This window comes from Carcharodon carcharias, chromosome 1, assembly GCF_017639515.1.
Source record: "Carcharodon carcharias isolate sCarCar2 chromosome 1, sCarCar2.pri, whole genome shotgun sequence".
NCBI lineage: Eukaryota > Metazoa > Chordata > Chondrichthyes > Lamniformes > Lamnidae > Carcharodon > Carcharodon carcharias.
This window is the reverse complement of record NC_054467.1, coordinates 207,745,369-207,770,502: the sequence shown is the minus strand read 5'-3', so window position 1 is coordinate 207,770,502 and position 25,134 is coordinate 207,745,369. Positions and strand designations below refer to the sequence as shown.

The window sequence follows — 25,134 nt, the reverse complement described above, 5'->3', positions numbered from 1 at the left end:
ACCTTTAAGATCAGCGAGGAATTTTCCACTTCCCCCCACCCCCCCTAAATTGTCTCCACAGGGCCAGATTAACACACAAGTCTACAGCTTCTAGGTAAAATTCACCATTAAAACTGCATCAAGTTCTCCTTACACAAATAGTTTGGGAGGGGATGGTGGGAACAAGGCAGAGTTGGCAGCTTTGTTACAATATAAATATTGACACTTGCCATTGCAGTTCACAGGTTACCAAATATTTATTTGTTCAGAAATGAGAAGCTTTAGAAGCAGCAGTAAGAATCTTTAATTTAAAAAAAAACTCCAAACAGAAAAGAAACTCTAATAATGAGGGATAGTTTGTTTTAAATTAAGGCTTCAGTTGCTAGGGGACTGACATTCTACTGTGGCATCACTCCTTTGCACTTTCGATGTTTCTTCATGTATTTTATTATACTTGGTGTGTTTTAATGGATGGGGCAGGTACAGGGGAGAGAGAAAGAATTAAGCAGGGAGGTAAATGCAATGACCAGGACTTCATGGATTCCTGTGCATGCTCTGGGAGTCCAGATTGTGGTCTCTTATTTCTTAAGGCGGCTGCCTGGCTGGGGATGGGATGATGGTCTGCAGAAGTTACACTAAGCTTATATACACGAAAGCTCAATTGGCCAGTTGGTCTTTATCCTTTTTCAGATACGCATAGATGACCTTAAAGTGCCAACATGTAACAGCCACAAGCTCAATGGATGCCTCATGGTTTACTGCCTAGAATTCTTGTAATGGCAGTCCTGTAAAAGGAGACATGGCAATTCAGTGAACAGAATTCCTCAATGACCACTAAGATTCATGGAATTCTTATAATGATTTAGTTTAGTTATTTTATATTTAATTTGTTTTATTTAGAAATAGCCTCTGTGGATCATAACCCCTTCACAAGATTTTAATATCATCTTAATGGAAAACACGATGTGTCATAGTAAGATTGTATTAACTCCACTATTCCCACAAGCCTAATTTAAAATAGGACCTTTGCATGTTAGCCTATGATTGCTACTTGGAGAATGCCTGTTCTGATCTCAGATCAGGCTAGTTAACACCCAGATGGGAAACTGCCTAGGAATTTCAGGTGCAGATGACTTTAACTCTGTGATTGACAGAGGAGTCCTCCATAAGGAAAGGCATCTCATATTCCCATGGGAGCTGACAATACTGAATCTCTTAATTGAGTGGCTAATTCAAAGACAACTCTTTCTTAGCATTACCTGGTGACTGTTAACTATTTTTGCTCAAGATTTTAAGAGAAATGCTTGATGCATTCTGGTGGTAGTGTGCTCAGTCCAAAACCAACACTTTCATACGATACTCAGTAGACCCTTCTGGTGTCTGTCCACAACTACTGAGACTGGTGTTCATTTCCTCTGCCCATACCATTGTACTTACTTCTCACAGAATACTCAATTACCAAAGTAATCCACAAAACAGATAAGGATTTAGTATATGTATATACAATCCTCTTGACAAATTAATCCAATGAGATAGTAAACTGCAAAAATTCTATGTTACATAGATTGCACAAAGAGCTTTGCATCATATCTGCACTAATCACCCAGTCTTTAAACACTGTAAAAGAATGGTAATAATTAGCAAATATGCATAACCTGTTCTTTTTCAAATATGAATAAAATTATATTTTATGGTCCGTTTAAGTTTTAAATATTAGAATGTAAACCTAGAAATATGACACTCAGAATCAGGGCATTCATCCTGCCACTGATTACTATCATATAATGCTAGTTCTCCCATTGCAGGAGATTTTAAAATATATAATTGTAGGGAATATATTTTCAAACAATATTATTTCCAATATTACTAATTACATATACAATACTATATAGATAGCAAAAAGAATGGTTTGCTCCACTTCCACATAACATTTTGATCCTCCCATACTATGTGATATCAGTCGGAGAGTGGCTTTATTTGCTTTGCGGCTTCAAGCTTGGTTAGCAGTTCTTCCCATTGAACAAACTGCTTTGAAAGGAGCAGAATCTGAGGGTCATTGTTAAGGTGAAGGTATCTGCAGAATCTGAAAGTATTTGAATTGTAAATTTTGAATGTCTACTCCAATATTCAATAAACCAAGTTGATGAAAAAATGCTCCTCACTTATTCATGTGCTTCAGCACAAATAATGCCAAAGAGAAATATGTAAATTACAATCTAATCTTGAAGCTTGCCATCGGGACAGATTCACTAAAGGCAGCATCATTAATAAACACTTGAAATGATATTGCCTGAAATTTGGGCCAAAGCTCAAATGCACCTTTTATTTTGTCTCATAGCTGCCAACGAGAATCATTGAAATTTGAGACCACAAAGGATCCCGCCCATCATTTCCTACCAGAGGTGCATAGGCCAATTCCAGCTGCCAATTCTCATTCCAGCAGCCTTCTTAACAGAATCATACAAATACATATTCACAACCATCTAGAAATATATTTTATTGTTGAGACATTCACTTCTAAATTAGTCGCATGACAGGTACTTAAATTCAAAAACACCATGCAGAAAATTTGAGTTAGGTGAAGGGGAAAGTAACTACAATACTAAGGAACTCAGGGATAAGTTGAGGTAAAAATCTTTAATTAAAAACAAATATTTCAACCTGAATACAAAACATAGGATGATCAGTCTCTCACCAGAACACAAAGCTGACCCAAAGATTGTCTTACGTGTACAAAATGCAAAGTTATAAGCCCCAAAACAGGTTTGAGACTAAAAAATCTAACCCCCCAGCCCAAAACCAGAAACAGAAAATAGGAGAGGATCATTCGGCCCTTCAAGCCTGCTCCGCCATTCAATATGATGGCTGATCCACTATCTCAACGCCATACTCCTCTCTCCCATACCCATGACGCCTTTAGAGTCTAGAAATCTATTTCCTTCTTAAATATATTCAGTGACTTGGCCTCCACAGCCTTCTGTGGCAGAGAATTCCACAGGTTCACCATCCTGAGTGAAGAAGTTTCTCCTTATCTCAGTCCTAAGTGGTCTACCCTATATCCTGAGATTGTGACTCCTTGTTCTAGACCCCCAAACTAGAGGAATGGTCACCCCTGCATCCAGTCTGTCCAGCCCCGTCAGAATTTTACATGTTTCAGTGAGATCCCCTCTCATTCATCTAAACTCCAGTGAATACAGGCCTAGGTGGCCCACTCTCTCATACAACGATCTTGCCATTCCAGGAATCAATCTGGTGAATCTTCGCTGCACTCCATCTTATGGCAAGTATATCCTTTCTTAGGTAAGGAGACCAAGACTGCACGCAATACTCCAGATGTGGTTTCATCAAGGCCCTGCATAGCTGCAGTAAGATACCTTTGCTCCTGTACTCAAGTCCTCTTGCAATAAAGGCCAAAATACCATTTGCCTTTGCTGCATCAGCATGCTTGCTTTCAGTGATTGGCATACAAAGGCAAACACAGGTCCCTTTGTACATCAATATTTCCCAATCTATCAACATTTAAATAATACTGCACCATTCTCTTTTCCTATCAAAGTGGATAACTTCACACTTATCCACGTAATGCTGCACCCTGCATGTACTTGACCTCTTGTTCAACTCGTCTACATCACCTTGAAGCCTCTTAATATCCTCCTCACCACTCACATTCCCACCAAGTTTCATGTCATCAGCAAACTTGGAAATATTATATTTGGTTCCCTCATCCAAATCATTGATGTATATTGTGAATAGCTGGGACCCAAGCACTGATCCCTGCGGTATTCCACTAGTAACTGCCTGTCACTCCAAAAAAAAACCCATTTATTCCTACTCTCTGTTCCCTGTCTGCTAACCAATTCTCAATCCATGCCAATATACTACCCCAAATCCCACGGTTTCAATTTTGCAAATTAACCTCTCATGTGGGGCTTTCTGAAAATCCAAATACACCACATCCACTGGTTCTCCCTTATCTATTCTGCTAGTTATGTCCTCAAAAAACTCTAGCTTTGTCAAACATGCTTTCCCTTTCATAAATCCATGTTGACTTTGTCTAATCCCGTTGATATTTTCAAAATGTCCTGTTATCACATCCTTTATAATAGACTTTAGCATTTTCCCTACTACTGATATTATGCTAACCGGTCTGCAAGTCCCTGTTTTTTTTTCCCCTCCTTTTTCAAATAGTGGGATTACATTTGCCACCCTCCAAGCTGCTGGGCCTGTTCCAGAATCTACAAAATTTTGGATAATGACAACCAACGCACCCAATATTTCCATGGCCACCTCCTTTAGTAGCCTGGGATGTAGATTATCAGGCCCTGGGGTTTTATTGGCTTTCAGTCCCATTAATTTCTCCAGCACTGTTTTTACGTTAATACTAATTTCCTTCAATTCCTCACTCACACTAGGCCCTCGATTCCCTGGCATTTCTGGGAAGTTATTTGTGTCTTCCTCTGTGAAGACAGAACTAAAGTAGTTGTTTAATTGCTCTGCCATTTCCTTGTTCTCTGTTATAAATTCTCCCATTTTGCACTGTAAGGGACCTACATTTGTCTTCACCAATCTTTTTCTTCTTACATACTTATAGAAGCTTTTACCGTCCTTTTATGTCCCTTGCAAGTTGACTCTCATACTCTATTTTTTCCCCCTCAATCAATCTCTTGGTCTTCCTTTGCTGAATTCTAAATTGCTCCCAATCCTCAGGCTTACTACTATTTCTAGCAACTTTATATGACTCCGCTTTGGATCTAATACTATCTTTAATTTTTTTTTTGTTAGCCATGGTTGGGCCACATTTTCTGTTGTGTTTTTGCACCAGGAAGGGATATATAACTATTGCAATGCATATTGTTGCAATGTTCCTTAAATATTAGCCATTGCCTTCCCACCATTATGCCTTTTAACATAAGTTCCCCAATTTATCTTAGCCAACTCACGCCTCATGCCTTCGAAGTTTCCTTTGTTTAGATTTAGGGCCCTAGTGACTACTTCACTTTGCAATCTAAGGAAGAACTCTTTCATGTTGTGGTCACTGTTTCCTAAAGGACCCTGCAAAACAAGATTATTAATTAACCGCTTGTCATTGCACAAAAACAAATCCAGGATAGCCAGTTTGCTTCTCGATGTATAGTTTTAAAAAAAAGCCATCTCATACACACTCCAGGAATTCACCTGCCACAGTATTATTGCTAATTTGGTTTAGCCAGTCTACATGTAGATTAAAGTCACCCATGATTATTGTAGCATCCTTATTAAATGCATCTCTAATTTCCTATTCATTGGCACCCCTGTTTGGAGGCCTATAATGTTTTCCGCTCCTTGTTGCTTCTTAGCTCCACCCAGGCTGATTCTACATCCAGATTTTCTGAGCCAATATCCCCTCTCACTATTGCGCCGATTTCATCCTTAACAATGCCTTGCCACCTCCTTTTCCTTTTTACCTGCCTTTCCTAAATATTGAATATCCTTGGATATTTAGTTCCCAGCCTTGGTCACCCTGCAGCCATGCCTCGGTAATCACAATTATATCATACTCATTTACATCTATTTGCACTGTTAATTCGTCCACCTTATTGCAAATGCTCCATGCATTCAATTACACTGCCTTTAAACTCATCTTTTTTGTACTATGGCCCTATTTGCTGCTAGCCTTTGTTTCCTCTGCCTTCCACTTTCATTTATATCTTTGTTTCCCACTCAGGTTCCTATCCCCCTGCCACTCTAGTTTAAACCCTCCCCCTCAGTACTAGTGAATACCCCTGCGAGGGTATTGATCCCGGTCCTGCTGGGGTGCAACCTGTCCTTATTGTACAGGTCCCATCTTCCCCCGAATCGGTCTCTGGCCTCAGGAATCTAAATCCCTCCCTCCTACTTCATCTCTCCAGCCATTCATTCATCTGGTCTATTCTTCTGTTCCTGATCTCGCTAGCTCGTGGTACTAGGAGTAATCCTGAGATTACTACCTTGGAGGTCCTGCTTTTTATTTCCTAGCTCCCTATATTTTGCTTGCAGAGTTCCTCCCTCTTTTTACCCATGTCATTGGTACCGATAAGGGCCACAACCTCTGGCTGTTCACCCTCCCCCTTCAGAATATCCTCAGTGACATCCTTGATCCTGGCACCAGGGAGGCAACATACTATTCTGGTATCATGTCTATCTGTTCTCCTTACTATCACTATTGCTCTCCCACTCTTTTTTTTCTATCCCCCTGTGCAGCTGAGCCACAGACTTGGTTCTCGCTGCATTCCACTGAGAAACCATCTCCCCCAGCAGTATCCAAAATGGAAGATCTGTTGGAGAGGGAGATGGAACCAGGGGGCTCCTGCACTACCTGCCTAGTGCCTTTACTCTGTCTGGCGGTCACCCATTCCCTTTCTGCCTGTGCACTCTTTACCTGCAGTGTGACCGCTTCATTGTATGTGTTATCCACAAAGATCTCAGCCCTATGGGTGCTCCACAGTCACTCCAGCTGCTGCTCCAGATCCGAAATGTAGATTTCAAGTAGCTGCAGCTCGAGACACTTCTTGCACACGTGGTCACCCTGGACACTGGAAGTGTCCCTGACTTCCCATGTTGCACAGGAGGAACATTTCCCTGGCTTACCCTTAAATTACTCCTTTTACTTCCTCTAGTTTAGAGGACATTAAGGACAATAGAAATACTCAACAAGTATTACATACCAAGGCCTTTGCTCTTCAAGGAAATGTAGGAAATGAAAGAATCACCTCCTTCCCTCTTCACCAAACTCCCTCTCACCAAACTCCCTCTCACCAAACTCCCTCTCACCAAACTCCCTCTCACCAAACTCCCTCTCACCAAACTCCCTCTCACCAAACTCCCTCTCACCAAACTCCCTCTCACCAAACTCCAAATTAAGCACTCAAATGCAGCCAAAGACAGCACTCAGTGCAGTCAAAGCAGCACTGTAGATGGCCTGCTTCTATGCTCCCTGAATCTAGCTTCTGAAAACCTGTTTAAGCCAGTTATCCAATTAACTAGCTGCAAGCAGAGCCTGAATGAGCCCTGCTTTAAAACTGGACTAAAACTCACCTTCTCCCAACACTAAGTGCAACTTTTAGTTAATTGCTTAATTAAAGACAGACTAGATTGCAGATGGAAATTAACCCTTAAAGCACACACAATCACCAAACTCCAACTGAAGCACTCAAATGCAGTCCAAGACAGTACTCAGTGCACCCCCAATCTAGATAGGTTACTCATAAAATGCAGCCAAAATTCCTTCAAACTGTATAGAGGAGTTAATGCTACTGCATAGAATGAAGAACAGTATACAGTTATCATAATCTGAGGGATCATATGAAAATATGGATTGCAGAAACCAAAGGATACCATTTTGTTATACTCATCAAGCATCTTGCTTACATCTTCTGTGATTGCATTACATTGATCCTACATAAAAACCATGAGAAAAAATGTAGGACAGAGGATTAAAAAAAATCATATCTACACAAAGTAAAATAAAGTGATCAATAAAAATGATTAAAAAACTGGCAGATTATTTGATCTATTTGGTTGCATTTACATTATTTCAAAAAATTTCAAATAAGCTTTAATACAAAACAGATATCATTAGAAAGTTTACTGTATCTCAGTAAAATTCATGCTATACAATAAAAACAATTAGTGAAATGCTAAATATTTGCAGCGCATACAGTACCTGCTCCTGAATTTGAACCTGGGTCAGTGCTTGCACCTTTGAGGAATAGTTTGGAACAGCTGCAAAAAATATCAATATAGACATTTATTTCCTGTTACGTTCAGGGGACTTAATCCCCAAATATCCACAGCAATATGGGTGTGGAAATGAGAGCAAGAGGACAGGGAGGCAGGGGGCTGAAGGATAGGCTAGGAAAGGGTGAGATCAGTTTCTAAACACCCTCTTCACATCCTTAAATTGTGGGTTTTAAGAGCAAACTAGTATGCAGGAGACAGTAAAGTGTCAGTACTGCTTTATTTATCCAGACAATGATAAAAAAGACTGACAGGAAAAAGTGTTGGATAAGACTGTTTTTCTAATAATTACTCAAACTTACCCTTAATGTGTTCACTCTCAAGATATGGCCGATGTTTTTTCACAGATTCTAAAAGACGCACTTGGGAATGGATAAATTGCTCCTCTATAATGCAAGGAAAACAAAGTTAATAAAATTTTTCCCAAATACCCCACAACACATTGTTCTCTCAGAATAAAATGCCAAATAAATATTTTCAGATTTAAAATCATTCCCTCATTTGGACAGAATCCAGGAAATCTAGGTTTTATTCATAATAGTCACTGGAACTGCAAATGACTGGAACTGCAAGTGATTGCAGAGGATTGCCAGGTGGATGATCCATCAAATTGCCATCCAGGCCTCCTCCTCAGAACCTCAGCCTCACAGATACCAGATTTCAGCCAATTCAATTCACTCCACGTAATATCAAGAAATGGCTCAATACATTGGATACTGAAAAGGCGATGGGTCCTGACAACATTCTGGCAATTGTACTGAAGACTCATACTCCAGAACTAGCCAAGCTGTTCCAGTACAGCTACAAGATTGGCATCTACCCAGCAATGTGGAAAATTGCTCAGGTATGGCCGTCCAAAAAAAGCAGTTCAAATTCAAACAGCCAATTACCATTCCATCAGTCTCTCGACCATCAGCAAAGTGACAGAAGGTGTCATCAACAGTGCTTTCAAACAGCATTTACTCAGCAATAACCTGTTCACTGATATTCAGTTTGAGATTTGCCAGGGCCACTCAGCTCCTGATCTCATTTACAGCCTTGGTCCAAACATGGACAAAACAGCTAAACTCCAGAGGTGTAGTTGAATGACTGCCCCTTTACATTAAGAAGAGCATTTGACAGAGTGTAGCATCAAAGAGCCCTAGCAAAACTGAAGTAAATGGGAATTAGGGGGGGGGAACTGTCCACTGGTTGGAGTCATCTCTAGCACAAAGGAAGACAGCTGTGATTGTTGGAGGTCCATCATCTGAGTCCCGGGACACCATCCAGGACAAAGCAGCCCACTTGATTGGCAGCCCATCCACCATCTTCAACATTCACTCCCTCCACCACTGATGCACAGCAGCAGCAATGAGTACCATCTACAAGATGCACTGTAGCAACTCACCATGGTTCCTTCAACAGCACCTTCCAAATCAACGACCTCTACCCCCTAGAACATAGGTGGAGTAGGCCATTCAACCCATCAAGCCTGTTCTGTCATTCAATAAAATCATGGCTGACCATCCATTTTAATGCCCTTTTCTCATACTATGCCCTTTGTCACTAGTATTTAGAAATCTATCAATCTCGGCTTTAAACATACTCAATGAGCTTCTATAGTCCTCTTGGGTAAAGAATTCCAAATATTCTTAACCCTCTGACTAGGAACCTAAGGGCAAGGGCAACAGATGCACAGGAACACCAACATCTACAAGTTTCCCTCCAAGCTACACACTATCTGGATTTGGAACAGTGCTGCTGGGTCAAAATCCTGGAACTACCTTCCTCACCTCACTGTGGGTGTACCTACACCGCATGGACTTCAGCGGTTCAAGGCGGTGGCTCACCACCTTCTCAAGGACAGTTTGCGATGGGGCAATAAATGTTGGCCTAGCCACCAACACCCACATCCAGTGAGCATGTGAAAAAATTGTACCTCTGGAATTTTTGTTAAATTTTAAATGCACTATAGAAATTTTCTTTCTGTACCTGTTTCTTCTCTCAAAATATACCTCCAATCTTGAAAATATGAAAAAGATCAGATAAGTATTATTTCTGCTCTACTTAGCTCAATGAATGCTTAACTTTTCTCACTGATACCTGCTGGTATAGTTACCTGCTAAGATGAACTCTAGTTTCATGGCATCTGGGATAGCAATTCTGTCAATGTACTGAGGGTCCAAGTACTTTATAAGATCATCAACTGAAAATATAGAAATAATACAATAACCAGTTAAATTCTGATATTAAAAGGAAAAGGTAAAAGTAATATTTTGTATTCTACAGAAGTTGGAACAAAATCTGTTTCTGGGAACAAAGGTGCTTTCAAATAAATGATTTTCAAACAGCAAACTCAAGATTTAATGAAGTGTGATCAAATAATACAAAAACACCCAAACTGACATTAGACAATGACAGCTGAGAGGCCAAGATGTTGCAAGAGGTGACAAGGTGGAGTTGCAAAGTCACTTGTTTGATTACATAACATAACCTTAAGCTAAAACTTCATTTGCATCGATGAACAAATGCTTCTAGGTTACCATAGCAACAGGAGAATGCCATTAAGTCCCTCGAACCTATTCAGACCAGGAATAGCACGCAGACCTAAACCGTGTACAGCAGCTTCCTCTATCTCCCCAGAAATCAGCATGTATGTAAAAACTCAAAAATAAAATCCACCAAATTGGACAAAATTAACTTATAATGAGCACTTCTAAATATTAAGGGTAGAACTCCCAAGCATCACAAACACAAGACAGTCCAACAGTTATACCACTATTTGAACAGCTGTAATAAAATGAATAAGCTGTAATATACATTGTAAAATAAAAATTAGTTACCAGAGGTTATTTTATGATAAATTGTTGTTCTACATTGGACTGCAAAACATTGCAGTGCTGAAACTGAAAAAAATCACAAAATAGTATCCTATATGAAAAATCTGAACTATCTACTAAAATAGCTAATTATGAAGTAGCTTGATAAAAGATTTTAAGCAAGATACTAACTAGAATCTAAGCGAGGAAATGGAGATTTTTTTCTCCTTTAGATCATGATGGATAGCCGAGACCTGTTGCTTACAATTCCTGTGTCCCATGGGAACTTCCAGTCACTTCATGTGTGTGGGAAGTATATCCAGTTGCCTGAGCTCAAGCTCAGGTTTCCAAACTCGAGGGCCAGAAGGAGTCACAGGGAGGGTGAGAATTTACTGGATGGTATGTTTTAAGAGGTGGCCAGCCCACAGGCAAAGAGAGCTCAGAATAGTTGATGAATAGCCATCCAGAAGAGAAGGAAGCAGAGCAAGTGAAGAAGTGTGGGCTAGTCTCAAACCTTTAATCAGCATTGGAGACTAAGAATGAAGACACTTGAAGGAGTGCAGCCCAGACATGGCACAAATTGGAAAAGGACTACACAGAGTTCGGAGTGGGGGTGCAAAACAGCAAGAACGTAGTCATTACAAGAGATTCCATAATCAGGCAGACAACCAGGCATTTCTGAACCATCAGTGAGTCCCTCTTCTTTACCAGCAGATCATATGAGGCTGTAGGTGAAATGCACTTAGAGGTGTAGGGAAAGGCTAGAATACGTCACGAGTACTTTGTATCAGTGTTTACCAATGAAGAGGATGCTCACAAAATATTGGTGGAAGTAGAGATGGCAGAGGTAATGGATAGAGTAAAAACTGATAGGCAGGGTGTGGTGGAATGGCTTGAAATGCTTAGAGTGGATAAATTGCCCAGGCTGAATGGCGTGTATCCCAGGTTGCTAAAGGAAGGGCAGCTGGAGACAGCAGAAGGGCTTACCATAATCTTTTAATCTTCACTGGATTTGGGGAGGCACCAGAGGATCGGAGTGTGGCAAATGTGCCACCCTTATTCAAGAAAGATTGTAAGGGCATTCCTAGTAATTACAGGCCATTAGTTTAACATCACTAGTGGTTATGGTTTTAGAAACGATAATCAGGGAGAAAAAAATTCAGTAGGGTCTTAGAGAGGTTTGAGTTAATTAAAGAAACCAGTGTGGATTTGTAAATGGCAGGTCATGCTTGACTAATCTAATTGAACTTTTTGATGAAGTAACAGAGGAGGTTGACAAAGGGAATGCAATGGATGTTGTCTATATGCATTTTAAGAAAACATTTGACAAAGTACCACATAATAGGCTTGTTAATAGAATTGAGGCGCATAGAATAGGAGGCTTAGTATCAGCTTGGATAAGAAATTGGCTTGAGAGAAAATAGTGCATTGTGGTAACTGGTTATTTTTCAGACTGGAGGATGGTAGATATGGACCCTCAAGGGTCAGTGCTAGGGCCACTGCTTTTTTGATATATACTGGATAAGGGGATACAAACCTAATTTGGAAAGTTTCCATTAATACCAAACTTTTAGGTGTGCCATACAGTAATAGTACCATCAACTGCACCAGGACATTAATAGGCTAGCAGAATTCGCAGACAAGTGACAGATGGAATTTAATACAGAGGAGTGTGAAGTGATGCATTTTGACAAAAGCTTATGAGAGGCAATATAGACTTAATGGCATAGATCTAAAGAGTGTTAAGGTCCAGAGGGTGCTGGGGATTTCATGTGCCTGGATCTTTAAAGGCAGCAGGACATATTCAGGAGGTAGTTAGCAAAGGATACGGGATTTTGGACTACATAAATAGAGATATTGAGTACAAAAGCAGGGATGTTACGAAAGCTCTGGCCAGATTACAGCTAGAGCATAGAGTCCAGTTCTAGTCACCATTTTAGAACGGATGTGAACGTCCTTGAAAGTGCGCAGAGGAGAGTTACCAGAATGGTTCCAAGGATGAGGGAATTGAGCTTTTAGTTGCAAGGTTAGGTTGGAGAAGCTGGGATTGCTCTCCATAAAGCAAAGCAGGTAGAGGGGAGATCTAATAAAGGTGTACAAGATGACAATAGGTTTAGATAAAGATGGACAAAGAGAAACTGTACCCATTAGCTCCTGTTTCTTTGAGCATTAAATGAATCCTGAAAGGCTCAGTCTCCGAGATGCCTTGTACTTTGTAGGGCTATAATTGTATCCAGTTTGTCACACAACTTGAACCAATTATACAATGCGTAATTAACTGAGCATTTATTGTATCCACAGTTTTCACCTGAATTTGCCATGAGGAATCCTGGAGCTCAATTTCTAAGATAACTTCCTTTGCAATATCATACAGGTATTTCATTTTTCTTGCGTTTGTAATATTCCCACTTAGTCTTACCCAATCTACTTGGCTCAAGTCTTCTGCCATCTTTGAAACTCTAGAACAAGCATTAAATTTTTGGTAACTTTCCTTTGGTCGATCAAGGTGAACCTAATGATATTATGCAAAAGCAAAATACTTGGAAATCTGAAATAAAAACAGAAAATGTTGGAAATACTCAGCAGTTCAGACAGCATCTCTGGACGTTCCAACGAAAGTTCACAGACCTGAAATGTTATTTATTCCTCTCTCCACGGATGCTGAGTATTTCCAACATTTTTTGTTTTTATTTCTAAGAATATTATGGACATTGCTGTGATGATGAAGGTATTCTCCAACCCTACCTGCCTCTCGCAGCTAATTTCACTCCACACAAGCATCCTGCAAAATCATGGACATTTCCAGCTGAACAGCTTAAGCACGACATCTTAATCTCTTCAAAGGTGCAATGAAAATTGTATGTCAACTCTGCAAAGATAGTTTCTTCACATCTCTAGCAAGTCTAACAGTAGCCAGGTCTTAACTTTGATGGTGCCAACCATAACCCTTTTAAATTTATTACTCTTAGCTGTACTATCTCCTGACCATAAACAGATTTCCAACATCTGCTCCACTGTTAAAGCTGCCATCAACAGTTCAGTCCCCAATACTCAGTTCCCTATAAAGGCGAAAACTGGCTAATGTTGGTCTCATGTCTAAGGAGGCTAACACCATTCAACTACACAGACTCCCAATTTCTTTTCCTGAGGATCTCCACACTATGGAACTCCTTCCCATTCTGTCTTTTGTGTCTACACTTCCATCAGGTCTTCACACTCAAACTCGCAGTTAATTGATCACTAATTCCTATTTACCTTTTCTCAATTTTTAAAATTTACTCCTTTTAAACTCAGGTGGTGTCCTGCAGTGTGCCCATTGCTTTCCACCCTAGCTTTGAAAAAAAGATGTTTAAAAGGATGGATCTGGAGATACTTTTCCTACCATAAAATTTAGGGTTTCAAAACAAAGAGCAAAAAAGCCCTTGAAAAATGCTTCCAGACAAGATAAACATGTGAAAAATGTAAATTTTAACAAACACAATCTATGTAGCTCAATCTTGCTTTAAACACAATAGTCTGTACTTACTCTTCTTATACAAGATTTTTATCCTCTCTCTTTTGCTGGAAATATTCCCCAGAGAAGCCTGGACTTTTACAACAGCATCTGTAAACTGGAAAACAACATAGCATACTAGCTGAATAAGCACACCATAAATTTTGGGTCAAGTCTATTTTATTTTTTAAAACTGTAACATTAAATTTGGACTTTTCTTGTGCTTTTAGTTAGAAGCTGAGACTGATGTTTGTCCAAAACCCACCCTGCTCCACAACTGCACTAGTTCCAAGGTCATCAAGAAATATGGGGATAAGGTGGAGTTGAGGTACAAGATCAGCCATGGATCATATTTACTAGCAAAGCAGGTTCAAGGTTTCTAATGGCCTAATATTATACAAAAGCAAAATACTGTGGATGCTAGAAATCAAATAAAAACAAAATGCTGGAAATATGCAGATATGGCAGCATCAAAGGAGAAAAAAACAGAGGTAATGCTTCAGCTCTGTGACCTTTCATTAGAACTGGGTAAGTATTAAGTTTTGAGCATGTGAAAGGGGAAAAGAGTGGGAAGAAGAGTAAAAGGGAAGGTCTGTGATAGAAACAGAAAACACTGGAAAAACTAAACAGGTCAAGCAGCATCTGTGGAGAGAGAAACATTGACTCCAATATCTCTCTTCTTCCGAACTTCTTCGGTCTGTGATAGGTTGGAGGGTAGGTCAGATTAACTGACAAATCTTTTCATTGTGAAAAGTCAAGGGAAGTGGCAATGGGACAAGTTAAGAAACAACAGATGTGTCTAGGTGAAGTGCAAGTGGCAGGATAGCAGGTGCCCAAATGCAAAGTAAATGGATTAAGTTAAGAAAATGAACCAGAGAAAAAAAATGGGCCTGAGCTTGATCAAAAATTTTCAATTTTAACTATAAAGTGATCCATGAATGGTTCCTCATTATCAAGCGCAGTTAGTTTCCTCCTCCGGAATTATTTGTTGAGGCATACTGGTCTATGATTCCCAAGTGCTGAAAAGATCATAAATTGACAAATAAATATAATCTTGTAAAGCTGCAATACTTAGATTTGGCCACAAGAGCCTGCAAGCGATCTGCAAACAAGATGAACAAAATCTTTTCAGAATTAATGGAATGTAATGCGAGTCAGCAAACAAACAAGAAATCAGAAAATGCGTCATCTCCTGGAATATGGCTTGCAAAAATCAGTCCATATAAACATCCCTCTGTAATTATGTATCATAAAGAAACCTTTCATTGAAGTCACATATTAAAATTGACAATCAATTAATCTTTTATTTATTATTCATTCACAGGGTGTGGGCTTCACTGGCTGGGCCAGCAATTTTTGCCCATCCCTAGTTGCCCTTGAGAAGGTGGTGGTGAGCTGCCTTCTTGAACTGCTGCAGTTCACATGATGTAGGTACACCCACAGTGCTGTTATAGGGAGGGATTCCAGGATTTTGACCCAGCGACAGTGAAGGAACGGTGATATATTTCCACGTCAGGATGGTGAGTGACTTAGATGGGAACACCACCACCTGAAAGTTCCCCTCCATCTGCTGCCGTTGTCCTTCTAAATGTCAGTGGTCATGGGTTTGGAAGGTGCTGTTTAAGGAGGTTTGGTGATTGCTGTGGTGCATCTTGTAGATGGTACACACTGCTGCTACTGTGCGTCAGTGGTGGAGGGAGTGAATGTTCGTGGATGTGGTACCAATCAAGCGGGCTGCTTTGTCCTGGACGGTGTCATGCTTCTGGAGGGTTGTGGGAACTGCACTCATCCAGGCAATCTATCCAAAGTTGTGTGTGAACAGGGAATTCCATTCTTCACAGCTGCAATTGGGAGTTCTGAAGATTGTATCGTTTGCTAAGTGCCAGGTTTAAAGGCATGTCTTTGCCGCTGAAGACAAACTCTGAGTGGGAGGATCCAGTTATCGCAGCCGACATGGGAGCAGAACCCAAGGTTAAAATTAAAATGCAGAATCTCAAAGGGTCAATCTCAGGATTGGTATAAGGTACAGCAGATTGGAGAAGGAAGAAGGGGTTTTGATTTGTGGGACGCTGGCAGCAGCATCCAAGAGGGAGCTGTTCAGATGGGCCCCACTTGAATTGGACTGGGATCCAAGTCCTGACAAATAACGTATTACTAGTATAATAAGCTGTGAATAGGGCTCTAAACATTAAGATGGGGAGAGGGTCAGGTGTAGGGAAATGGAGCAGTGTAGCAATTTGGGTATAAAGATAAGCAAAATGGACAAGGAGGGCCGGGGATCTAACAGCAATAGCACACTGGCAAATAAAATTCATGCAAAGAACACTTTTAAAAAATCAAATGAAAAGGGATATCTAAATGCATGAAGCATTCACAACAAGATAAACTGGCTTGATTGAATTACCATTACAGAGATATGATTATAAGGCAGCCAAGGTTGAGAAAAATATTCCAAGGGGGACAGAAGTGCATTGGGGGCTGCACAGCGAACATTAACTAGATTGTTTCCTGGGATGAGAGGGTTGTCTTATGATAAGAGGCTGAGTAAATTGGGCCTACATTCTCTGGAGTTTAAAAGAATGAGGTAACCTCATTGAAACATGCAAGATTCTGAAGGGGGTTAATATGGTAGACAATGTTCACTGGGGAATCTAGAACACAGAGGCACAGTCTCAGGATAAGGGGATTGATCATTTAGAACAGAGGTAAGGAGGAATAACTCCACTCAGATTTTGTGAAACTTTGAAATTCTTTACCACGGAACATTGTGGGTGCTTCATTGAGTATAGCGAAAGCTGGAAGGATTGTTTTTTGATCTCTCAGGAATCAAGGAATGTGGAGTGAAGGGAAAGTGGGGTTGAGGCCAAAAATCAGCCATGATTGTACTGAATAGGGGAACAGACTTAAAACTCTGAATGGTCTACTCCTGCTCCTCTTTCCTATCCAGTAATAGAGCCTTCATAACCTCAACAAGTCCATTATCCAAAATATGCTTTCCCAGGCAAACTAGACTATATAACAGTAAGTAAACTTTAACAGGCTAATCAGAGTGAACAATAAGCTCTGTTACCTAGTTTGAAAACAGACAGCTCCAACTCAACTTGCATCTCTTCCCACTTTATCCCTCATGACTTGGCTTATCCGGCCATCTTCCTCCGTGGACTCCTCCTCCTTGTTGCAGCGCCCAACCCACCACACACTATTCCTCCATGTCTGGCCTCAACTACCCCATCCCACACCAGCCCCCCCACCACCTGGCCAGGGAACCAGTCCACTACCCCAATTCCCCGTGCCCACCTCCACCCCCTGTACCTAGCTGTGCCTCCACCCCCTCCTCCTGTACCTAGCTGTGCCTCCACCCCCTCCCCCTGTACCTAGCTGTGCCTCCACCCCCTCCCCCTGTACCTAGCTGTGCCTCCACCCCCTCCCCCTGTACCTAGCTGTGCCTCCACCCCCTCCTCCTGTACCTAGCTGTGCCTCCAGCCCCTCCTCCTGTACCTAGCTGTGCCTCCAGCCACTCCTCCTGTACCTAGCTGTGCCTCCAGCCCCTCCTCCTGTAGCTAGCTGTGCCTCCAGCCCCTCCTCCTGTAGCTAGCTGTGCCTCCAGCCCCTCCTCCTGTACCTAGCTGTGCCTCCAGCCCCTCCTCCTGTACCTAGCTGTGCCTCCAGCCCCTCCTCCTGTACCTAGCTGTGCCTCCAGCCACTCCTCCTGTACCTAGCTGTGCCTCCAGCCACTCCTCCTGTACCTAGCTGTGCCTCCAGCCACTCCTCCTGTACCTAGCTGTGCCTCCAGCCACTCCTCCTGTACCTAGCTGTGCCTCCAGCCACTCCTCCTGTACCTAGCTGTGCCTCCAGCCACTCCTCCTGTACCTAGCTGTGCCTCCAGCCACTCCTCCTGTACCTAGCTGTGCCTCCAGCCACTCCTCCTGTACCTAGCTGTGCCTCCAGCCACTCCTCCTGTACCTAGCTGTGCCTCCAGCCACTCCTCCTGTACCTAGCTGTGCCTCCAGCCACTCCTCCTGTACCTAGCTGTGCCTCCAGCCACTCCTCCTGTACCTAGCTGTGCCTCCAGCCACTCCTCCTGTACCTAGCTGTGCCTCCAGCCACTCCTCCTGTACCTAGCTGTGCCTCCAGCCACTCCTCCTGTACCTAGCTGTGCCTCCAGCCACTCCTCCTGTACCTAGCTGTGCCTCCAGCCACTCCTCCTGTACCTAGCTGTGCCTCCAGCCACTCCTCCTGTACCTAGCTGTGCCTCCAGCCACTCCTCCTGTACCTAGCTGTGCCTCCAGCCACTCCTCCTGTACCTAGCTGTGCCTCCAGCCACTCCTCCTGTACCTAGCTGTGCCTCCAGCCACTCCTCCTGTACCTAGCTGTGCCTCCAGCCACTCCTCCTGTACCTAGCTGTGCCTCCAGCCACTCCTCCTGTACCTAGCTGTGCCTCCAGCCACTCCTCCTGTACCTAGCTGTGCCTCCAGCCACTCCTCCTGTACCTAGCTGTGCCTCCAGCCACTCCTCCTGTACCTAGCTGTGCCTCCAGCCACTCCTCCTGTACCTAGCTGTGCCTCCAGCCACTCCTCCTGTACCTAGCTGTGCCTCCAGCCACTCCTCCTGTACCTAGCTGTGCCTCCAGCCACTCCTCCTGTACCTAGCTGTGCCTCCAGCCACTCCTCCTGTACCTAGCTGTGCCTCCAGCCACTCCTCCTGTACCTAGCTGTGCCTCCAGCCACTCCTCCTGTACCTAGCTGTGCCTCCAGCCACTCCTCCTGTACCTAGCTGTGCCTCCAGCCACTCCTCCTGTACCTAGCTGTGCCTCCAGCCACTCCTCCTGTACCTAGCTGTGCCTCCAGCCACTCCTCCTGTACCTAGCTGTGCCTCCAGCCACTCCTCCTGTACCTAGCTGTGCCTCCAGCCACTCCTCCTGTACCTAGCTGTGCCTCCAGCCACTCCTCCTGTACCTAGCTGTGCCTCCAGCCACTCCTCCTGTACCTAGCTGTGCCTCCATCCACTCCTCCTGTACCTAGCTGTGCCTCCATCCACTCCTCCTGTACCTAGCTGCACCCGGTCCATAGCTCTGCAGCTTACAGCACTTTAGGTGCAGATCCAGGTACTTTTTAAAAGAGTTTAGAGTTTCTGCTTCCAGCACCAATTTGGGCAGTGAATTCTAGACACCCACTACCCTCTGCGTAAAAATGTTCTTCCTCATGTTCCCCCCTACACCTTCTGCCAATTATTTTGAATCAATGACCCCTGGTTGTAGAATTTTCCAGCAAGGGAAACAATTTTATCCTGTCCACTCTATCTATTCCCCTCATACTTTTGTACGCCTCAATCAAGTCACCTTTGTTGTAAGGAAAATAATCCCAACCTATCCAATCTCTCTTCGTAGCTACACTTTTCTAACCCTGGCAACCTTATTGTAAATTTCCTCTGCATTCTCTCCAGAGCTATTATGTCCTTCCTGTAATGTGGTGACCAGAGCTGCACACAATACTCCAGTTGTGGCCTCACCAGTGTTTGATACAATTCCAACATTATATCCTTACTTTTATATTCTATAGCTTTGCCAATGAAGGAGAGCATTCCATATGCCTTCTTTACAATCTTGTCTACTTGAATTGCTGCCTTCAGGGACCTGTGTACTTGTACACCAAGATCTCACACTTTACCTACCCCTCTTAGTATATTCCCATTTATTGTGTAATCCCTGTAACTGTTTGACCTCCCTAAATGTATGACCTCACACTTCTCTATGTTAAAATCAATCTGCCACTTTACCACCCACTCCACCAACCCATTTATATTGTTTTGGAGATTATGGCTATCATCTACACTATCCACTACTCGGCCAATCTTTGTGTCATCTGCAAATTTCCCAATCGTGCCCCCCACGTTCACGTCCAAATTGTCAATATATAACACAAACAGCAAGGGTCCCAACACCAAGCCCTGTGGAACACCACTTGAGACAACTTTCCATTCGCAAGGGCATCTATCAACCATTACCCTTTGTTTCCTGTTACAAAGCCAACCTTTTATCCAGTTTGCCACATTACCCTGAATCCCATGGGCTTTTACATTCCTGACCAATCTGCCATCTGGGACCTTGAGAAATGCTTTGCTAAAATCCATGTACAGAACATCCACTGCACTACCTTGATCAACCCTTCTTGTCAGTTCCTCAAAGAATTTAATCAAATTTGTGAGGCAAAACCTTCCTTTAACAAATCCTGACCATCCTTCACTAGTCCATGCCTTTCCACATGACAGTTAATCCTATCTCTCAGGACTGATTCTACTAATTTGCTCAGTACCGATGTAAGACTAACTGGCCTATAATTGTTTGGCATTTCCTTTTATCCCTTTTTAAACAATGGAACTACGTTTGCATTTCTCCAGTCCTCCGGTGCCTCGCCTGTATCTAGTGAAGATTGGAAAATCATCCTCAGAGCATCTGCTATCTCCTAACTGACTTCCTTCAGCAACCTCGGAAACAATCCATCTGGCCCTGGGGACTTATCAACTTTCAAGGATTTCAACCCTTCGAGTACTTCCTCGCGTTATGACTATCCTGTCTAATATCTCACAGTGTTCCTCCTGGACTACTATATCTACATCCTCCCTTTCCTTTGTAAACACAGAGACAAAATATTCATTCAAAACCCTTCCCACAGCCTCTGCATCTACACACAAGTTTCCATCTTCATCTCTGATAGGTCCCACTTTTCCTTAACTAACCTTTTAGCATTAATGTATTGGTAAAACATCTTTGGGTTATCTTTAACTTTACTTGCTAATCTTTTTTCATGTCCTCTCTTTTATTTCCTTATTTCCTTTTTTACTTTGTCCCTGCACTTCCTATATTTGTCTAGGCTATCTGCAGTGCTTAGTTCTTTGTGCCAGTGTACACTTTCTTTTTCTGTTTGATCTTCCCCTGTATTCCTCTAGACAACCGGGGGGTCTAGATTTGACAGTACCACTCTTATTTTTGTAGGGGACGTGTCTACTTTGTACAATTAGGATCTCGCTTTTTAGTGCTTCTCACTGGTTTTCCACTGTTTTATCCTCCAGCAGTGCTGTCCGGTCCACCTCAGCCAAGTCCCTTCCCATTTCTGCAAAATTTGCCTTCCCCCAGTTCAAGACTTTTACTCCGGCCTTATCCCTGTCCTTTTCCATGGTAATGCTAAATCTAACTGAATTGTGATCACTATCCTCGATACGGTCGCCAACTGTCACTTCACCCACTTACCCTTCTTCGTTCCCCAAGACGAGGTCTAGAATTGCATCTCCTCTCGTTGGATTTGTCACTGATTGGTTGAAAAAATTTTCCTGGACACACTGCATGAATTTCTCTCCCTCAGTACCCCTTATATTGTTTGATATTAGGATAGTTGAAGTCTCCTACTCTATCGCGTCTGAAGACTCTATTACCAGGGATATTAAGCTGCCAGTTTTGTCCCTCCTTTAGCCAGATCTCCGTTATAACAATGACACCCTTTTGTTTTAACAAGCAGAAATATGCCTACATATTTGTTTTTCTTATCTCCCTTTCACTATTTGGGGGCCTGTAGTATACGCCTAGTAGTGTGACTGCCCTTTTTTATTTCTAAGCTCAATCCATAAAGCCTCGTTCATTGACCCATTTAGTATATCATCCCTTCTCACAACTGGAATTGATTCTTTAACCATTTACCCCCCCCCCCTCCTTTTTTATCTCCTACTCTATCGCGTCTGAAGACTCTATAACCAGGGATATTAAGCTGCCAGTTTTGTCCCTCCTTTAGCCAGATCTCCTGCTGCCATGTGTCTACCTGTGCCCTTAACTCATCTGCCTTGTTTGTCATACTCCTTGCATTGAAGTATAAACAGCTTAACCTCATCAAATTCCCTTGCTGGATACTTAGTAAACTTTGCTCCTCCTGTAGCTCCATGTCCCTGTATCTGCCTGTCCCCGCCTGTGCTTCCACCCACTGTGCCTCCACCTCCCTCCCCCGTACCCACCTGTGTCTCTACCTTCCTGCCCCTGTGTCTCCACCTCCCTCCCTCTGTACCCACCTGTGCCTCTACCTCCCTGCCCCTGTGTCTCCACCTCCATCCCTCTGTACCCACCTGTGCCTCTACCTCCCTGCCCCTGTGCCTCCACCTCCCTCCCTCTGTACCCACCTGTGCCTCTACCTCCCTGCCCCTGTGTCTCCACCTCCATCCCTCTGTACCCAACTGTGCCTCTACCTCCCTGCTCCCGTGCCTCCACCTCCCTCCCCCTGTACCCACCTGTACCTCCACCTGTGCCTGTGCCTCCACCCCACTCCTTCCCCTTTTTACCTGGCCAGCCTGTTTCACTCTCTCTCCGTACAGCCGAGTCTCGAGTTTCTCCAGTCGAATCTGCAGCTTCTTCAACTCCGCCATTGTCACCACCACTTCCGGCCCCTCCCTCGCTGGCGCACAGGAAATGACGTCAGAGGGACGAGCCGGGATTCGGGGCCGAGCGTCGGCGCGCGCATGCTAAACGGTTTCCTGCAGGTGGGCCGAGGGGAGTAGAGTGGAGCCTGGGACTGGAGTAAGGTGAATGAAATCCTTAGGAAATACTCAGTAACTGGAACAGTAGCTGTTGAATATGGTGACTGGTTACCGAAACGCGAAATGCTCGGCAGAGAGAGAAACAGAATTAATGTTTCAGGACATCAGAAGTGGGAGAAGTTGGAGATTGAACAGGATTGAAGCAGAGTCAGGGAAAGTGATGAGGCAGGGAGGGGAAACACCCGAAAGGGAAGGTCTGTGATGGGGTGAAGGTGGGGGACCTTAAAGGGAACATGGTGCAAGGAAATGGGAGATGGTAATAGGATAAGTAAAGAAGCGAAAAATGAGTCTAAAGGAGTAAATGACATCCTGATCCACTTAATCGCCACCTCACACAGCTACTCTTCTGTCTCTTCTCCCAATGTCCAAAACCCCAAACACGCCTTCCTGCTGAAACAATGATTAACATGTGGTTATTTTAGTTTAACACACTAATTGCTACTAACGATGCAGTCCTCTCCACACGATGGTGTTCGGGTGCAGATTGTGGCCGCTTTGGGGAACCTTCTTTCAACCCACAAGCGTCACCCCCCAAGCTTTGGGTTACCTGTCATTTTAATTCTCCTTCCCACTTCGACCTTTCTATCCTCAGGCCTCCTACACTGTTCGAATGAGGCTCAATGAACACCACATTATTTTTTGATTAGGCACTTTACTGCCTTCTAGCTGTATCAATATCGTAAGCTTGGTTCTCATTTTTTTTCAGACACAACAAATTGATAATGATTTCACTTGCCATTTATTTCTTTATTTGTTCCAATATCACTCCCTTTTTTTTGCATCATCCCTTTGGTTATTTAATCTCCTGCAATCAACGCTATGACACATACCCTTTTTTTGCTCTCATTCTCTTTCCTTGCCTCGAAACTTGCTCAAAACCTGTTATAGCTCCAACTTTTGCTAGTTTTGACAAAAGGTAATTTACTTGAAATGTTAACTCTGTTTCCCTCCCTACAGATACTGCCTAACCTGCTGAGTATTTCCAAAATTTTGTTACTTTTGGTATCCAGTATTCACAGCACTTTTATTTAAGTGCAAACCATGGCTCAACCTGAGTCAGAAGGATGTGGGCTCCACTCCCATTCCAATGACTTGAGTGTAATGTGTAGGCTGATAGGCCAGTGAGAGGGATATAATGTAAATAATATATACAAAGCAATTTCTTCTACAATTGTGGCACAAGGAAATGTTTTGCCCTCTAAAGGATATATGCATCATGGAATTGTGGCTGAACAATGGATCAGAAAGAGCTAATTCAATCTGCTGTCTGTATTGCTGGCTGATCTCAGTTCCTGCAACAATATGGATACCATTATTGCCCTCAATCTTCTACGTAGGGTAGGAAACATCAGTCACACCTGAGTGTTATCTCCTAACTTAAGTTCTAATGTGCACATACAGATGTCAGGCGAGGACAGAGTCAAGCTTGGCTATGATGCCTTCATTGTCAAGTAAGTTGCTATTACATGTGGAATAGCCACCCAATGAACTATTGGAGGGTTGTCAGTGTCTGTTCTTAGGATGAGTTAGCATTTTTGGGAGAGGGACAAGAATAGAAGGCATTTTTGATTACAGTAAATTAGAGTGACAGACAGACTGAATTGTCCAGATTCTTAGTTTTGCAGTTGTAAAGTAATTTGTATTTATAATTACAGGTTCCGATTTCCATCAGCTCAGAATTACAGGAAGTTTCTTGTAATGGAAAACTACCAGAAGACAAAAATCACAGAACTCCCTTGTCAGCAGCCAATTGCCAATCTTCCAAAAGATATCATTGAAATGAAGGTGAAGGAAGGTAGCAAAATAAGAAATCTCATGGGATATGCCATTGGAAAGATGGAATCAGCCAGTACCAGAGAGATCCTTTTCACTGGCACAGGGAAAGCAGTCAGCAAAGCAATCACCTGTGTGGAAATCATGAAGAGAAGATTAAAAGGCCTCCATCAAATTACCAAACTATTTTATAAACAGGTTGAAGAACTCTGGGAACCTATTGTTTCAGAGGCAGGATTAGATAGTTTAACTGTAAAAAGAAACCTTCCTGCCATTTACGTTCTCTTGTCTAAAGACGTTCTGCATACAAATGAGCCAGGCTACCAGGCTCCTGGGTCCTTTGATGCTTTGTGGATACATTCTTTAAAAGAGGAGGCACTGACTCAAAGGAAAAAAAGACAAGGAGGCGATGGGATGGGTAAAGGGGGTAAACATCCTGGATCTGGAAGAGGAGAAAGGCCCAAGAAATCCAGAAGCTGAGTGGGTGGTGGAAAATGCTGTAATTTTATTTTCAAATTAAAATCTCATCAAGTAGCTTCAGTTTTTTTGTCTACTCCAATTTTATTCCTTTTCTGAAGACACTATGTTCTTCTCTTAAGTACCTTTTTCTCAAATGGTCATTCTTCGTGTGTTAAACTTAGACTGTGACAGTAAGCTTTTTAAATTGTTAATTGGATGCCAGCATTTCTGGCAAAAACCAATTTCCCATCCCTAATTGCTCTTGTGAATGTGGTGGTGAGCCACCTTCTAAAAGCACTGAAG

At 42.7% G+C, this 25,134-nt stretch overlaps 2 protein-coding genes across 3 annotated transcripts; one reads left to right on the top strand and one right to left on the bottom strand.

The window, feature by feature from the left end:
• Window positions 1-217: 217 nt before the first annotated feature.
• Window positions 218-22,471, bottom strand: dctn3 (dynactin 3 (p22)). The gene is made up of 7 exons (XM_041187887.1): window positions 22,345-22,471; window positions 14,059-14,143; window positions 9,833-9,919; window positions 8,037-8,120; window positions 7,661-7,719; window positions 7,333-7,392; window positions 218-2,025 (listed from the first exon to the last, which is right to left on the bottom strand). Exons 1-7 carry the CDS (start codon window positions 22,426-22,428, stop codon window positions 1,936-1,938), a joined length of 549 nt encoding a protein of 182 aa, XP_041043821.1. The 5' UTR covers window positions 22,429-22,471; the 3' UTR covers window positions 218-1,935.
• Window positions 22,467-24,912, top strand: rpp25l (ribonuclease P/MRP 25 subunit-like). 2 transcript variants are annotated; one of them, XM_041187873.1, is made up of 2 exons: window positions 22,467-22,584; window positions 24,255-24,912. In XM_041187873.1, exon 2 carries the CDS (start codon window positions 24,298-24,300, stop codon window positions 24,850-24,852), a length of 555 nt encoding a protein of 184 aa, XP_041043807.1. In that variant the 5' UTR covers window positions 22,467-22,584; window positions 24,255-24,297; the 3' UTR covers window positions 24,853-24,912. The 2 variants fall into 2 exon arrangements, with proteins under 2 accessions (XP_041043807.1, XP_041043798.1); XM_041187864.1 differs by lacking the exon at window positions 22,467-22,584 and adding an exon at window positions 23,823-24,050.
• Window positions 24,913-25,134: the final 222 nt, after the last annotated feature.

Excerpts from the sequence above, each read along its gene's own strand:
- dctn3 (XM_041187887.1), bottom strand. The coding sequence starts at position 22,428 with ATGGCGGAGTTGAAGAAGCTGCAGATTCGACTGGAGAAACTCGAGACT. Across the intron at positions 14,144-22,344 it reads GAGTGAAACAGGCTGGCCAG|TTTACAGATGCTGTTGTAAA; the intron begins GTAAAAAGGGGA and ends GTTGTTTTCCAG. Across the intron at positions 7,393-7,660 it reads AGGTTCAAATTCAGGAGCAG|GATCAATGTAATGCAATCAC; the intron begins GTACTGTATGCG and ends GTTTTTATGTAG.
- rpp25l (XM_041187864.1), top strand. The coding sequence starts at position 24,001 with ATGTCAGGCGAGGACAGAGTCAAGCTTGGCTATGATGCCTTCATTGTC. Across the intron at positions 24,051-24,254 it reads TATGATGCCTTCATTGTCAA|GTTCCGATTTCCATCAGCTC; the intron begins GTAAGTTGCTAT and ends TTATAATTACAG.